The sequence below is a fragment of the Poecilia latipinna genome, unplaced genomic scaffold, assembly GCF_001443285.1.
Source record: "Poecilia latipinna isolate Pla-1442-1.1 unplaced genomic scaffold, P_latipinna-1.0 Scaffold465, whole genome shotgun sequence".
Lineage (NCBI taxonomy): Eukaryota > Metazoa > Chordata > Actinopteri > Cyprinodontiformes > Poeciliidae > Poecilia > Poecilia latipinna.
This window is the reverse complement of record NW_015113081.1, coordinates 14,557-31,839: the sequence shown is the minus strand read 5'-3', so window position 1 is coordinate 31,839 and position 17,283 is coordinate 14,557. Positions and strand designations below refer to the sequence as shown.

Below are 17,283 nucleotides of genomic sequence, written 5' to 3'. Positions count from 1 at the left end.
CAAAGGTTTCGAATGCGCTTCCTAACCAGAAGCTCCAAAGAGTTATTTAACAATATGAGGTGTTCAATTTATTTTTAACATTGTATTTTCATACATTTTATGCTAGGGGTGCCCAAGTCTAGTTTTCCAGAGCTACTATGTGCAGCTTTAGATACATTCCTTCTCTAACACACCTGGATCATTTACTCATTATAAGGCTCTACAGAACTGAGTTGCTGCTAATGAGGGAAGTCAACCTTTTGCCTGGGGTGTGTTTTAGCAGGGATGCATCTAAAAGTTGCAGTCTGAAGGACTGCAGCTGGGCACTCCTGATTTGTACCGTCAATGTGGCCCTTTGAGGGTGGCCAATATGCCGAAGTGGCCCTCAGTGAAATTGAGTTTGACACCCCTGCTTTATTGAGTCAGAATACTGTATGTCATGAATAATGTTTGTAGGAGATAAGGTAGAAGAAATTAATGTCATTTCCCCCCATCTTTACATCTCATTCCACCCTGCATAGTTCTTTCTGTACCAGAATTTAATATGATATGTTCCTCTAATAATAATAAACCAATGTTTTCTCTCTCAGTGACGAAAATGAGTGTGGATGAGCTCCATCAGCTGAACAGCCAACTGCTGAAACAGATTGAAAGTAAGTCTTAGTTTCCTACTAATGTGATGGGATTCTTTTAGCTGTGTATCTGAATCCAATGTTCAAATTTTAATGTTATTTAAATTAATCCAGATTATTCATAGTTAGTCTTCATCTCACGACTGCAACATATTCTAAATCTAAATATTGGACCATTTTATATCATTGAAAACTAGGGCCAGACGAAGACATTTTTTATTTTTAAATTTACAAGAATAAAGTTATAATATTACCAGAAAAAAAAAAAAAACACCAGAAGAAAGTCGTAAGAGTGGTTTTAATGAGACCAAAATCAGACATGACCAGCTCTAGTCTGTGATTTATTTTTTTCCTACAAAATATATGCAGAAGCTTGAAAATCGTTTCCAGTTATTCTGATAATAATTTGACGTGAATGTGTTGATTGTTTTTTCTCATTTGTAAAACTGATACCAAAGTAACTTCACAAGATGCTCAACATTCCTCACTTTAATATTTTATTTTTCATGTCGGAGTTCTCATAAGGTTACTACTTAATTCAACTAATGTTGCGACTTTATTCTGGTAAAATTATTCAGTAACACTGACTTTATTCTTGTGATGTGACTTAATTATTGTATGACTTTTTTCTTGCAATATTACGACTTTTTTCTCATAATTTTTATTTATTTCTTCCTTAGTGTGGTTGTAATTCTACATCGTAACTTTCAGCCTGGAATTTTAAAAATTTTTTTTAAAGAAAGTAAACAAATATGTAACTTTGAAGAGATGAGGGTTGATTAACTGATTTACTACAGCTGCGGTATTCCAAAAGTTATTTCTGATGGGCGCAGAACTTAGCAAAGCCTTTCCATTTTAGTTTGTGAAGAAACATCGCTGAAGTTGTCCCTTTTTTTTTTCGTTTTTGTTTGTTTGTTTGCTCACGTTGCTTGAAGTTCTTATAAAGATTTAATCATTTCACACGTCTGTGTGCTGCCCGTCTCTGCAGAGGTCTTTGAGGAGCTGACGGCCGCCGTGCAGGAGAAGGACGCCTTGGCGTCTGAGCTGCACGTCCGCCACGTCGCCATCGAGCAGCTTTTTAAAAACTGCACCAAACTGCCCTGGCTGCACATCAGCAGGGCCGGCGTGAAGGCCAGCACCAGCGGAGCCGCCGTGGAATGAAGGGCTGGGAGACGGCAGCACCCCCAAAGGTGGACTCTCTGAAGAGGATGATGATGATGACCATGATGAAGTGGACTGCCTCAGCATGGAGGAAGCGTCTGGATTCCGCTAGACTTTTACACTGTGCCGGCATTGGGCCACCGGCTCTGCATCCTCACAAGTTGTCAAGGGCTCGGTTGTTTTGCGGGCGCAGAAACGATGCGAGGGTTTTCAGCGCTTGGCTTGTTGCGGCTTGAATTGCAACCTGCTGATTACCCAGCATGCATGTTGAGGACAGCGGGTTCCAGATACGCCACAGCGTAGAACTGGAAGGGAACGTCTGCGTTTTAACGTGCCGCAGACTCTTAAAAAACGTTTTTTGTTTGAATTGACTTTTAATATTTGCTGGTGGTTTTCTTTTACACCGAGTTTTATTTCGTATGCTGTTCGATAATTAATCAGTTTCATTGTGCTCGGCACGTCTTTACCTTCGTTCTCTTGAACAAAGTAGCTACGGACATTCAGTTTTTTTTAGTGTTTCTTCAATTCGTTTTCAGTTAAGATATGAGAATCAGTATTTTGATCTTTGAAAAATGAAAAAGTATTCTATTCAGTCAAGCTTCCTAGCTGCACAATATTTACCTAAAACAGGTAGTGAGACGAGGTGTCAGATTGTCCTGAAAATGCCGTTTGGACTCAATGATTGGTGAAAACTGAGTGTCTGAAATCAGCAAACCACTGTTTGTCCATTCATATTTCTTTATAGTTAAGTACTATCATAAATTATAGAGGAAAAAAATTGTCATAAAATAATCTAATAGTTATTTTCTGAAAGCTTTTTTTTTTTTACCATACGTCCATTTATCGTCATTCTGGTCCTTGTTTGGGTCAGACGATTATGGTCCTAGAGCTAAGCAAAAGTAATTTAAAAATGACTTGTAGTCCACCTTGAGGAAATGACTTATTATGAGTAAAATATTTTGAAAAATATTTTACATTACATTTTAAAACTGTACACCTGAAAGTACTCCAAAAAAGCTTCACATTTCCACCGATTCAGTGTTTGGGAACGACGTACATACTAGATCTCTGTCAGTTTGGTTTCTAATTATGTTTTTCAATCATGACTTTTTACACTCTGTTGCCTAAGGAGACGTGTTACGTGAGGTTCACCTTCAAGTCTGTGTCCGTTCTGTTACTTCTGGTGTAATAAGTTTCCCCATTTCATACAAAGCAGTGTGACGTCTGTCGTGTAGCTATCAAGCACAAAGCACCATGGATGGTTATACACTTATTCAAGAGAACATGGAGATTCTGAAAAGCAAAACCAGGTACAATACCAAAGTCTGTTCTGCATTTTATTTAAAAAAAACAAAACAAAAAAAAAACACCATATGATGATGATGCAACACCAAACGGATTAATAACCCATGTGACTTATCCTTACTTGTTTTCATGTGGTCAGAGCATACTTTATTGATTCATTCTCAAGTTGCTTTCTTTCTCTCCTGTTTGAATGTGTCAGACAAAGTGTCCACATAGCAATACAAGCAGGGCGGTTTGGTCTTCAGTGCCTATGTATGTCCCTGACTTTTAAACAAAGGAAGACAAAGGTACATGAATCCTATGCAAGCTACAGACTAAAATACATACCGCCTTATCCAGAGAGTATTGGTTTGACTTTTCTTCAGAGGGCGAGGTCGCCAATTTTAAGAGTTTCTAAGCTTGATGTGTAGAAAAGCTCAGCATTATGTGTATTTTGCTCTCTTTGTAAGAGATTAGATGTTTTTGACCCTTTTTTAGGGTCTAAAGAAATGGTTTTAGCTCAGTTTTAAGCTTTTTTTTTTTTTTTTTTTTTCTTTAATGGGTTTTACTTTAGACAGTTATTTGCCGTCTGCTTGAGTGCGTTTTTGTTTGGTTGTTAAAGCAGTTTTTTTCTTTTTTAGCTTTTTAAATCTTTGGTTGTACATTTGTTTTCGAGTTGCTTTCTTGTGCTGTTAGAACATGTCTGGGCCTTTCTCCCCGCTCGGTGGGAGAACCAGTCCCATCTTACTGTGGTTCCATTATCTCCAACTGAACACAGAGGCATATCTGTTACACTTCTACTTTAGTTGTAGCCTGACTGTTCATTTGCTTACTTTTTTATTTTATTTGTTTTTGTTCATGGCTGAATCTGTCTTTGATGTATTTGCATCCTATTTATTGTGTGTGGAAATAATTTGTCTTTTGAATTGTGCTTAAATAACTTGTTTTTCCAATAAAAATAAAAATACAGGTATTTTTACATTATCTGACATGCTGTTTTTTTTAATACCAATTACAAACTTTTTTTTAAAGTAGCGCATTTAAAGTATTCACTCCCAATTTGCCTCATTTTGTCATGTTACATTCTCATATTTTAATGTAATTTATCAGAATTTTTAAATAATTGTGAAAAGGAAGGAAAGGGAAAAACAAAGTTCAACAATGAAGCAAGTGATCTCTATGAGGTGAAGAGTATGGGGGGATTTTGTCGGGTTTTTTTTATTTTTTATTTATTTATTTGCATGGCCAAATCATCACTGGTTGCTTACACAAAGCACATCTTTGTTTCCCAGTATTTCACTCTGTGGTGCGACACTGCCCCCTGCAGTTACACGTGCAACGTGATACTGTTATCTTCATATTTACTGAACCAGAACAGGTCCAGATGCTGTCAGCCCCCGAGTCCTACAAGCTTGTGCAGAGCAGCTCTGTGGGAGTCTTAACCTGACTCGGGAGAAGGCTCCACTGAAAAGTAAGTCACAGGCTGTCCTGCATCGAGTGTCTTTAGTCAGGCTTTTTCAGTTACACTGTAATACAGGAGAGCCTTCTTGCCCACAGCCCTCATGGGATAAACGCATAAAGAGCGCCACCCTGAGGACAAAAAAGCGCATAAAGCTTTACAATACTTTATTTAAAAAAAAAACACCTTAATATTCTTAATTCAAAGCTGCCTTCAGGTTGAAAACAATTTAAAAAAATGTCTTTGTCCACCTTTTCAATGTTTGAGGATGGGTAACGCAACGTTACACCCGTGATTGCAACCCACATAGATAATAACGACATGAGTCACAAAAATGACTCATCATTGATAGACATATATTCAACCAATGAATGCGATGCAGAGCTCAATTTTAACCAATGAGGAAAATGAGTAGGCGGAGCCGAAACTGTAATGGGCGGAGTCACCATGGAGAGTCAAGAGTTTTCCGTTAACCACACATTTCTGACCATTCATTTTTAGTCCATGCTGCGAGGGACGTCGTTGATATATAAGGTAACCTGTGTTCAAACGATTTGGTGCTATGGTTTAATAAGAATGGGACCGTGTTGTTTGTCTGTTACATTTTGCTGTTGTATTTTTTCCTCTGTAGCCGTGGCAACTTACCCGGGCTGTTAGCAAGATGAAGATGTTAGCCGTAACATAGCGTGGTAATTATGTAGCTTGTGCTTGGTTTCGATTATAACAAGAGAGTAATTGTTTTCTATACACACAAACGACTTGGAATTATAGCTAAAATGCTTATACCGGTTCCTTTTTAGGTTTGAGTTAATTTATGAGCGAACCGAGCCAGCTGTTTCGTCCCCAGCCGTTAGCTCTAGCTAGCCTCGGTTAGCTTTGTTATGGAGCGTGCCGTGCGGGAATAAACGGAACGTCTGCGTCACAGCCCGCCTTTCCAGGACCTATTTAATTAACAGACCGTTAAACTTGAGTGGGTCCATCTCCTCGTAAGAGACGTTGTCGTAGCTTTTGAAAGTGGCTTATTACCTTAGTGTCGTCTTTCCCTCATTGGAATGATCTTTGGTAAGCGTCATACGCACGAACGCGAAGAAACAAAACGCTAAGCGCTATGAATGGCCATTAATCAGGGTAGTTGACTGTTCTTCAGTTTTCACCGAGCTTCTGAATGTTTTCTCTCAAAAACTTTAAATCGGTTGTTCGTAAAAAGTGAAGAAATTCAACAGTTTTATCTACCTTTTATTTCAGACACTGGTCCAGTAGTATACAGTAAAGTTATGCAAGATGTAGCAGATGATAAATTATCGGATGCAATCTGTGTAAACGTCACATAGAAATGCAGCGATCATAACCATCATTCAGTGTTTTTTTTAAATATATAAATTAGGAAAATACCAGTCAGTAAAATAGCATGCATTTTACATTCTCATAAGGCTTCTAATTTCACCCTGATTTGTTAGCATGTAGACTTTACTGTAATTACAACACCAGTGAGCTCCATAAAACAAAAACCAGGCATCTACATGAGCCAGTTTGCCATCTGTGCACGAGTAAACTTTACGTTTCCAGATGGCAGATTCGCTTGCATGTATAACTTGGAGACATGTTTACAAACACTGGAATGATTTTTGGTGTGGCCTCAGTATTTTATATTCATGCATTTCATTTTTAGCCAATCTGTTTATCTGGGAAGGAGGGGCAGTTTCTCATTTCCAACAAAGACCTTCACTTGACACTTTGTCTGCTAAATTAAAAGAAATAAAAAAAATTGATGGCTCTTAAAATTGTTGTATTGTGTAATTTCCGTGGACTTGTGATTTGCTTTTGGACAGGTGAGTATTGTGTTGTAGGGGTGCACCGATTGCAGTTTTCTGGCTGATCACTGTTCTTTAAAAGTGCCGATTCCATTTTTTTATTTATTTATTTTCTGAAAAGTCTGTAAATATAGTGACTAAGTTGGCAACAGTGGGTTCTGGCTCTCACAGAAGAGCAAAACTGGACAGTGGTTGATTTTCAGACCTTTGCAGAGGTAGAGAGGTTCAGTTTCACATGCAAGTACCAAACTGATTATGTTATGTAGGCTAGTAATTTGTCTAAAGAAACATTTAAACACACAAGGCACTTGTCTGGTTCTGTGAGTCTCATTCAATTCCAATTTTCTTGCAGGAGCTCACGAGCCGTAATGACCAGACGTGAAACATGATGCGAGAGATAGCAGCAGTGGTTTTCTTTCTTAAGAGACTCGTGAAGAAAGGGGAGAAGCTGGAATCTGACAAGATCGAGCTGTTTATCGAGAGGCTGGCTGTTGCGCTACAGGAGAAGTTCAAGGGTCACTGGTACCCCGAAAGCCCCAGCAAAGGCCAGGCATACAGGTACTGTTGATAATTAACAGCACTGAATGTTAAATCAGTCTGTACTGAGAATAAGCTTTTAGTTGTTAAGCAAAACATGGTTTTGTTTGTTTTTTTTTGGGGGGGGGGTTTCAGGGGCATCCGAATAAACAGATTCAATAGGCAGGATCCGGATCTCCTTCGGGCTTGCCGGGAGAGCGGGATAAAATATAGTGACCTGGGACTTCCTCGTGAGCTCACGCTGTGGGTGGATCCTGGAGAGGTTTGTTGCAGGTGAGACTTGGTCAACCTTTCTTCTTCTATTTTATTTTATTTTTTTTTTATTTGCTAGATGTTTTACAAGGTATTTAATATTACAAAAGTGATAAAACTTTCCTCTAATACACATAACAAAAAACAATTTTCATACCTTCTTGATGCAACTAATAATTATTTTTAATAATCGATTAATCTGTCTTTTATTCAGTTGATAACAGGACAAAAAAAAAAGGCACATTCTTTGGTAACACTTTATTTGAAGGGGTGTGCATAAGACTAACATAACATCTGTCATGAACATGAAGGAGTCTTTATGAATGTTTATGACAGTTGTCATGAAGTGTCATTCGGTAAATAATGACACTTTTAATGCAAAGTTGCATTGAAAGTCCATTAAAAATGCCAACTTTGCATTAATTATCATAATTTACAAAATCATGCAAAGTTGCCACTTTTAATGCACCTTTTAGAGCAACTTTGCATTAAAAATGTCATTATTTACCGAATGACACTTATAGACATTTATAAAGACTCCTTTATGTTCATGACAGGTGTTATGTCATGTTTATGGCAGTGTCATGTAGAGCTATATAAATAAATCGATTCGGCGATATATATTGATATTTTCCGCCCTCGGAAAGTATCGATTTTTCTCCCGCGAGTATCGATCTGTGAAACCATAGGGGTCCATAGCCGTATAGCCCTTTTTAATGTCTAGTTTGTTACGGCGTAGCAGCAAGACTCCGCCTCCCTCAGTCTAACTTTCAACTCGAGCTTAAAGTGCACATTATAAACTACACACCAGTTTTTAAATTGTGTTAATAGGCCAAGTATAACCGGAGTTATGCTAAAATTAGTAAACCATATTTTTCCAAATATCAAAAGCGCCGCCATTCCCCGTCTTTTCCGATTATGTGAGAGGGAATGAGCTTCCAAATGTACGAAACGAAACATTAGATTCCTGTGTTTTTGGAAATGTAAAATCTTCAATAAATAACAATGGGCTGCATTTTGTTGCTGAGAAACGAAGTAAAGTTGCGCAAGTAACCGTGAAAGAGAAGCGGAACGGAGAAGCGGCGCTAACGGAGCAGCTGCAAAAGCAGTGAAATCGCGAAATTAATGCAAATTTAGACTGGTAGCATTCACTTCGTAATTAGTTTTTAGCTTAGCGGCTTCTGTTCTGTATATAAAGGATTACCTGAAGAATGAACATGGGTTGATATTATCCGAAGCGGGCGCGCAGCATGCAGCGGCGCTGTGTTTTGAGCAGGAAGACGAAGAGGAAAAAAAACCCAGCCGGAATCCGTGGCGCAGTGAGGATTTCCATGATAACAATGGCTGATCGATCATTCTTAGTAGCAACAGACAAAAAGTATCAGAGGCTGAGAGTACTATGAGATCCTGGCAGTCTGAGAGGCAGCTACTCAGAGATCCAAGCAGGGGAATAGCGGCGCTGCGTAGCTGCAGGGAGTCGATCACTATGGGGTGAGGCGGAGCCATTAGCAGTTAGACGAAAGCAGCTTACAGCCACGGCTAACTCCGGGAGACAAGGTAGAAAAGCCTTTTACCCCATAGTCCAAAAGACTGCATTTGTGGCTGCATTTTTACTCCAAAATGAAGACACAGTGTCCAAAAGAAAAAACATAAGTGCAATCATTTGCATATTGAGAGTCTACAGAGGCTGATAATCTCCCCACTCTGCTCCTGGATTACCGTTTAAACTTTTGAGTTTTATGTCAAATCCACATGAATTAAATGACAGAAACTAATTCTCTCACTGCGTCTTTGATTCATTTTGTCCAGCTGCAGACTGACTGTCCAATCAGAGTCAGGTATTGTGTAGTTGGTGCTTTTAATCAGTTTTCAGTTAACTAAATTCAAGTCTATGGAACACAAAATGTCACTAAAATCACTCTGTCCTTCTAAAATCTTTCAGAAAATCGTAAAGATGCACTGAATCGTAGCGAATTGTATCGTTCAACAAATACTGTGATACACATCGTATCGTGACCAGAATATCGTATCGTGAAATTATTGTATCGTTACACCCCTAGTGTCATGTCAATCTTATGCACACCCCTTCAAATAAAGTGTTACCCATTCGTTTTTTGTAACTACTTCAGCCTTTTTTTTCTTCTTTTTTTTTTTACATTATGTTTTTCATTTCTTTTACATCTTAAAAGATGCAAATAGATAAAGTCATTACTTTTTTAAATAAGAAAATAAATATTTTATTGCCTAAACTGTAATAAAATGTTACCTACTCAGTAAATCTGAACCGATTGAATTAAAACTATTTACCACCTGAGGAGTTTTGGTAAAAATATTTACAGACAGCATTGTTTTTATCTTAAATGCAATATGTGCATTTTTTTTGTACAGCTTTGGCTTTAATTGCTGTTCTGAATATGTTGCCTTGCATACTCTGTATGCTCCAGTTAACAATTAGCTGATTACTAAATTTGTTTACAATTATTTCAGTAATCAATCATCTCAACCCTAGATAAGATTTTTTTTTTCTTCAAAGATTCATTCAAAACAAAAAAATATGTCCAGCATAGAGGCCTTTCTTCTTCTCCAACAGAATGGTCTGTAGTTGATGTTTTCCTTATTTTCTCCAATTGGCAGGTATGGAGAGCAAAATCCTTGCTTCTCAGTCGCCACTTTCAGGAGTGATGATGAGGATGATAAAGATGTTGCAAAGAAGGTGACCAGCGCTCTGGAGAGAGTGACATCGGACTACCATTCGGGTTCTTCTTCTGACGAGGAAAGCACCAGCAGTTCCCCCCTCACTGTCCCCAACAGCCGCTGGACCCACCAGGTACTGTGCTCTATCCTGTCCTGTGTAGGATCTTGTAATCCTGGCCTGGCTCTTTTCATTTTCTCAGTAGCTCCATTTCTGTTACAAATGTATGCGAAACGTTGTAGATATTCTACTAATGCCAGAAAAATACATTTTTGTAATCGCAACGTCATATTAAATAAGGAACATAATAAAAAACCCACATGAAAAAGTTTGTTCACGCGATAAGCCATTAAAATTCATGCCACGCCATTGTCCTCCTGCCACTTCCTGCCGTCATCTTCGTCTTTTCTGCCAGTAGTAACATGTTGATCATGTGACCTGCAAAAAGAGTTTCCATTGCAGTTTTTGAGAAATACAGTAATTTTAATGCAGCCGAAAATCCACCTCATCCTAGCGCAAAAAAATTTTATGGAAAGTTTTTTTTGAAAGAAATTACTGTGTTCTCATTAAGTAATTTATTTTCGGAATTCTTATTTGCACAGTTACGTGGCCAGTGGAAACGCAGCTAGTTAGTAGCATCATTATTATTTGTTAGAAGATAGTTTTGAGCACATTAGCATTTTTTTTAAAGGGGCAGTATTATGGAAAATCGACTTTTCTGAGCTCTACATCATATTATAAGATTGTTCCCTCATCAAAACCACACCTTGGGTCTATCTTTGATTCTTTAATGCATGTTTGAGAAATCCTTTAGTCTCCCATGGCAACCATTCAGCCTTGCAAGATGGCAGGTTGGAACTAGTGCTGTCTTCAAGGCACATTTCCTCATCAAAGCTGCAGTTTCAATTACAATTACAGCACACCCATCTGCAGTGACTCCCCCTATTCAGGTCCTTCAGACTAGCCAGCAGCAATTAGCAAACACCTGCTGAGCTTGTTAGATGAGCCGTTTCTCAGTGAAACTGAGGTAAAAACATTTGTAAAGAGTTGATCTAGGAGCAATGTGATGGCTTCCTGGACGTGGAGTTTCAGAAAGGGCAGAAGTTTTTAAAGAGACAAATGTCCAATTTCAAGGCATTGAATTATGAAGTAACATTTCTTTAAGTCATATTTAATATATATAGCATTTTTATAACAACTGAAGGTAGCATAGTTACCTGATTGTGATAGAAAATGGCACTATGTCGCAAAAAAACATAATTCTGCTCCTCTAAATTCTTTAAGGGCACTTTTTCTTTTGTGTATTTTGAGTTCCCATTAGTTGTATAATGAGAACTCTTGTGTAGCTTGAACCAGGAATGTAATAAAACATCACCGTCTATGTCTGACAGCTATGATGCTCCGTTGTTTTTGTTCAGCGAACCAAAAATAAAGCATCAACGATCCGCTTCTGACGACTTTTCCTCTCGTTTTAGACCATGAACCCTGGAGCCCCTTCCTGGCACCCCAAAAAGATGGTGCCTGGGAAGGGTCACATCCTTCCACGGCCTCACTACGGCTACAGGCCTCGCGGCAGAGCCTCCCACACGTTGAGGAGCAACGTTTGGATCCCTCCCGTCTACAGAGCGTGCCCTGACTACTGGGACACGCAACAGAACGTGGCACATAGTTACAGTTAGGGACCACGGTGCTTGTTGTTCACACTGGACATTAAACCTAGAAAAAACTTTGACTGAGATTTTTTTTTTTTTTTTTAAAGAAACATGAATTTTTATAACACAAATATTGTTTTTCAGTCTTTTTTGCACTTTAGATCTTTTTGTTATAGTTGGAATAAATTGTATGAAATTAGGCAATAAAATTGGAATTCTACATGTGTAATTTTGTGAAGTACTGTATTTTTACTACAGGAGACGTTCATGTATGCAGCTTAATGTCCTTTGTGATGAAATGTTTTATTTATTAAGCAAAGATTTTCAGATGTATAGGCTTAATGTTATAAACTTTTATTAAACATTTCCAAGCATCACACCTTGTTTATTCCTCTGCTGTTTTGTTCAAATAACGTACAGGTATATTAAAAAAAATAATATATATATATATATATATATATATATTGGAATGGCTTCAGAAAGTTTAGTTTTTGTCAGAAAGTGAAGCTCATGATTCATGATAGGAGTGAAATATTTCAAGACTTATTTATTACACTTTTGATGATAATGGCTTACAGCTAATGCTGTAAGCCATTACAGCATTAGCTGTAACAACCTATAATTTAAAAAATAAAAAACGACACTTTAATAGAAATTTCAGGCTTCTATAAAGTACCGCATGTTCAGTTCTATGTACTTGACTGGGGTTCCTTTTTACATGAATAGCGTCGTCAAGGCGACGTGGAGGAGATCACGTCAGTTTGCTGGGCAATCAAACAGTAACAATAAACCAGCTTTTGGTATCTTAGGCAGTTCGTTCTGGTACCAAGTCCTGCATGAAGATCAAAACCTCTCAGTAGAAATGAGTCGATGGTTGCTCTGACTGAGGATTTTAAAAAAAATCCAGTAGATAAAACACCAGAAAACACCCCAAACAATCACGGACCGTGGAAACTTCAAACAAGGTGTATTCTGTGCCTCTGATTTCCCCCCAGATGTTAATTTACCAATTAAATGCAATGTTTACTTTTATATAAATAGGCTTTGCACCAACAAGCAACAGTTTCAGTACATGTTCTTTTCTGAAGATATGTTTGTGCTAAAGGAAGATAAATATTGTATTTTTATCTTGGTGTGAATTTAAAACCCTCAATATTGCCAACATATGCCGTAACATCTGGCTGCAACACTCAGAACAGGATTTAAAGTAGACAACCTGGCATCTTTTGGTTTTGCTATCTATAAAGCTGTTTTTGCTGTTGGTTTTACTCCTTTTAACGCCATCAAATAAATTAGAACATATGTTCTGAGGAGGTATTAAAGAATTTTCATTAAGATCACATTTCTGTGTTAATAGGGTTTTGTTTTTCTTCATTGTTTTGATGTAACCTTCTAATCTTCAATATATTTTAATTAGCTGCAAGCAGAAAATTGTAATTGACGTAGATAAAGGCTTGATAACATCAGCTCGTGTGTACTGTTTCACTTAGCGAGTCAAGTCACTGAAAAGTATCTGAATAAGATTTCGAAGCAAAGGTGGCAAAATGGAGTCCAACCTCACTAACCACCCAAATTTCCAGTCAATTTTGCTTAGAAGCATACGTTGTGATTGAGACATCAATTTCAACTGTACCAAACACTCAAGGCACAGCAATATTTTCTTGCAGTGCATTCAACGTTGATACTGCAAGGAGTTCCCTGTTTCTACTGGCTGGAACAGAAATAGGGACCTCCTATTTTTTTGTCCTTACTTCCTCTTCTGACCATGAAAGTCATATTGCCCGTATTAAAAACTATCTCTTCCCTATTTCTATTTTCAAGCACCTGCCTCCCACAATGTTTGCGCACACCACTGGATATCAATCAGAAATGCATATTCTGATTGTATTCCATTGTTACTTGGACAGCTAATTTTCATCTGCAGTCCCTGGGCAGAGAACATGTTCCAGAGAAAAACAACAGCCACGTGATACAGTAACATAAGATCTGTTGTATAAAGAGCCTAGAGCAAAATGGATTTGCTATGTGCAAGATGAAAATTCAACAAGTGTTAGCTTGCCAGATTGAGAAAAGACAGAAAAAAAGAACCTAATCAATTGGATAACTCTTGGGGCCTGGACAGGATGAACACTTCATTACAAACAGCAACAGTCTCTGTGCCTGCTCGCACATGCGTACAATAACAACTGTATCTCACATGCAGATTTGGACTGTGATCCTCTGAAACTTTCAATTTCAGAGGTCTAAGAGAATTCTTTGGCCTTCATTGTTTTGTTTTATTCAATGTCAGCCGTGAAACCCTGTACCATTCCAAATGTGCATTCTACTAAATTTACATCGGGTGGACTGAAATCATTTCATTTCAAGGATGATCAGTGGAAATCAGATGCACCTGAGCTCAAGTTTGAGTTAAGAAAGGCTGCAAAAGGTATATTTAAATGTTTATTTTTTTAATTTATCAAAAATATCTGAAAACAAGCTTTTACTTTGTCATTAAGTGGCTGTTTGATATCACATTTCAATCCATACTAATAAGCCTGTAATGTGACAAAATGAGGAAGAAGGAAGCAAAGGCTAGTACCAGAATATTTTCTGGAAGCACTGCTAGCTGAAAGTTCATCTGCCCAATTCTCCAATTCTGCTTTATAAGGAACTTTGTAAAGACGGGTACTGAATGTGTCACCTTCTTTTACCATATGTTCAGCCATCAAGAACATTGTGCATTATTTTCATCCTGAATCTTAGAACCACTGCGTGTATCAAGAGCGTTAAATCCATCAAATTTATAGGATGATTAATTACTAAAAACAAAACTCTCTTCTGACACGACGTATTTCTCGATGACCTTGTCCGTTTTCTTTTTCGCCAGCAGGGGGCGTCCCTGAACCGTCTATGCGCGCGTCATGGTGGGTGTCACGTGACGGCCTGCGGCGCGCTTCGCTGTGCACCTGCACGGGGAGCAGCGGAGGAGGCGGAGTGGAGTTTGGATGCTTCGGTGGAAACAGAGCGAGGCTGACGTTTTCCAGTCGGTATCGGTGCAACTTCTTTCGGCAAGTTTCTCCAAAGAACTGTTGGGATATTTCACACAAGGATGGAGCTTTCGAACCCCCGGCTTTGCTTTCTGCTGTTGAGCCTCCTCCCAGGTAAGTTTCCAGACAACCACACGAAAGCTGAGTACTTTGATGATTTTTTCCCCCTCAGTAAAAACGACAACAGAGCAAAAAAACAAAAAACAAAAAAAAAAAACAACAGGGCAGTCCAACAGGATGGTCAGTCGTTAGCCTCTGACTGTTAACTGCTTTCGTCGAGCTTTGACCAAGTGCTTAATTTTTTGGAGGGTTTTGTATCAGTCGAAGTTGATAGTTGCCGTTAACTAAAGCACATATAAATGTAAACTAATTAAATGACTCCGAAGGGAGAAACTGGGAGTCAAAGGTCGATTAGTTAGCTAGTAAGCTCAAACAAGCGTGCTATCAAAGTGAGGTTTAATTGAAATAACTGTTGTAAAGTTTGATTTTTAATAGGTCTGCTATTTATTTTTCCACTAATTCCTAGCCGTCCTACAGAAAATAACGGAACGAAATTGAAATTCGGCAATTATTTACATTTCTCCGTTTTATCCTAATCAGCCACCGTGTTAAAGTTACAGGGTATTGGATTATTAATTTGATCAGTTTCTTTTGGTGGCTGCCTTCTACCGACTACTTTAAAAATGTATTGATTTATGATAGCAGCTAAAACGCCAGGACTGTTTTTAATTCAATGTCACAAACGTCTGCATCTGTGCGATGTCTTTTGGTTTATCGTTCGCTGGTGAACACAAAAGCTTGATCCGCTTTTAAACCTGTGGCTGGAGGACTTCAAAGTGCTGCTTTTTTAGTCTGCCATCTGCCAGCAGTTTTAACCCACCCCTCCACCCCACCTCTCCGTCTCTACCCCCTTATCCAGTCTGAAATCCCGGCTTTCATATCAACTTAAATACACGTTTGCTCATGTTGGCAGATTTATTTTCTCTGCTGGTTTAAATGATTCAGAGGAAGAAAGTCAGCTATTTAAAGTTTAATGATCAGCACCGTAAAGGGATTTTTGTTGGCTCTTGGCGTTTCTGGAAGTGCATTGTGTTGTGTAAAACACCTGATTGGATGATATATATATATATATATATATATATATATATATATATATATATATATTTCTTCTTGTCCCCTGGGGATTTATCTGTGCAATTTTGTCAGTTTCTAATCAAGATCATATGTTTCAATCAATCAAATCAGATCCTTTTCACGTTTTATTTTGAAGACACATGGTGTTTTACTTTGAGTTTCTAGTCATCATTCATGTGTAAATCAAACAAGCTTTAGGTAAAGTTTGTCACCAAAAGAGTAATGTTTTATTGTCACATTTTGTCATTCTTTTGTTTTTGTGTTTTGAAACATTGTCCATGTGCCTTTGGTGAGATCACAACATAAAACAACCAATGAGCGTTCTTTGCAGCTCATCTCGTAATGTTTTTCTTCGACTTCCTGCAAAGGTAGTGACTTCATGCAGCAAAAGTTTGAGGTGTATCATAGTATGCTAATAGCCTCTGGAGTTGATTTGATTTTACCCAATTGCTAACGTTTGGCTGTCACATATGTAATGCACCGGCTCTACTGTGAAGGAAGCTATGCTAGGAAGCTTCCCGAAAATTGCGTGTGCCGTAAACATCCATCCCCCACAGCGAAAAGAGAAGTGCAGAGCCAGACTACATCTTAGCCAATGTCTTTAAACATTAATCTTGTTCTGACTTTCAGTGCTCAATGTTTGGAAGTGTAGCCAAGACTGACTGAATATCTTCATTCACTTTGTCCACTTCCAAACTCCAGCCCTATAAGGTAGACTACAGCTCTTAAACAGTGCGCAAAATTGACGTCATCTTTCACAACTCCTTCTGTTTGCTGATTGGATAGGATGAAATGTCTCCTGAGGAATCAAATTCAGTGGGAGAAATCTCAGACAAAGCACTGAAGGGAGATGAGAATCTACTGGAATTGCATACACTATGCAAGATTTCCCACAGAAAACTTGTTAAGCCCGGTGGTTCGGGCGCTCAACAGCAATTCATCCAGCTAGCCACCATGTTTTTGAGGTAAAATTTTTTTAAAGTTGACAGGAAATTTGAAAATATCACTTGATAATTATGTGGTATTGGAAGATTAATACCTGAACATCAACTATAAAATCTTAACAAATTCAAACATAAAAAAAATAAAAAATACATAAGCAATGCTAAGCCTGTTGGGGGGCCCAAGTAAAGCCTGGTGGCCAGCCAGGCTTATAATAAAGCCTGCTATGCATATTTGGGGAACATTTAGCACCAGTCAAAACCCATGGAAGAGGTGTTAAGAAGTCAGACTAGATTAGATTATAAATGCTTGAGAATTAGCTGAAATTTATCAAAAGTGGCTAATCTGTAGTAGTCTTTACTAACGCCACCTGGTCAATGCCTCGTGTGATGTCATTGACGCAAATACCCATGAATATTTTTCTTCGGTGTGCTTTTAAGAGACTTTGCATTGTGTAAAATGTGATGGTTGAAATCTACAGACAGGTAGGTTGTTTTTATTGATGGTGTGCATTTGTTAGTGTAAAAAAACCCCCAAACTTGACTGGTATCTTTTAATGTTTAGCACAGTTAACCCATTCTTTGTTTTTAAAACGAGCAAATACACAGCTTGATCTCATTAGTACGGGCGTGGCATTTAGTGTGCTGGAATTTGAACTGAAACCACACAATCACTCCTCCCTCTGTGAAGAATAGAGTGAAACATTAGCCACCCAGTTG

At 38.2% G+C, this 17,283-nt stretch overlaps 2 protein-coding genes across 2 annotated transcripts in view; both read left to right on the top strand.

Annotated features, from left to right (window-relative positions):
• cunh21orf91 (chromosome unknown C21orf91 homolog) overlaps window positions 1–3,133 on the top strand; it is a 25,684-nt gene extending 22,551 nt beyond the window's left edge. Inside the window, exons 4-5 of the mRNA XM_015039187.1 lie at window positions 570–632; window positions 1,600–3,133. Of these exons, the coding sequence (XP_014894673.1) occupies window positions 570–632; window positions 1,600–1,772 (236 nt within the window). The 3' untranslated portion in view covers window positions 1,773–3,133. The remainder of the gene's footprint in view (window positions 1–569; window positions 633–1,599) is intronic.
• Window positions 3,134–4,934: 1,801 nt separating this feature from the next.
• On the top strand, window positions 4,935–11,838 carry btg3 (B-cell translocation gene 3). Its single transcript, XM_015039186.1, has 5 exons — window positions 4,935–5,049; window positions 6,679–6,884; window positions 6,999–7,136; window positions 9,750–9,942; window positions 11,283–11,838. Exons 2-5 carry the CDS (start codon window positions 6,712–6,714, stop codon window positions 11,484–11,486), a joined length of 708 nt encoding a protein of 235 aa, XP_014894672.1. The 5' UTR covers window positions 4,935–5,049; window positions 6,679–6,711; the 3' UTR covers window positions 11,487–11,838.
• The last annotated feature ends 5,445 nt before the right edge of the window (window positions 11,839–17,283 follow it).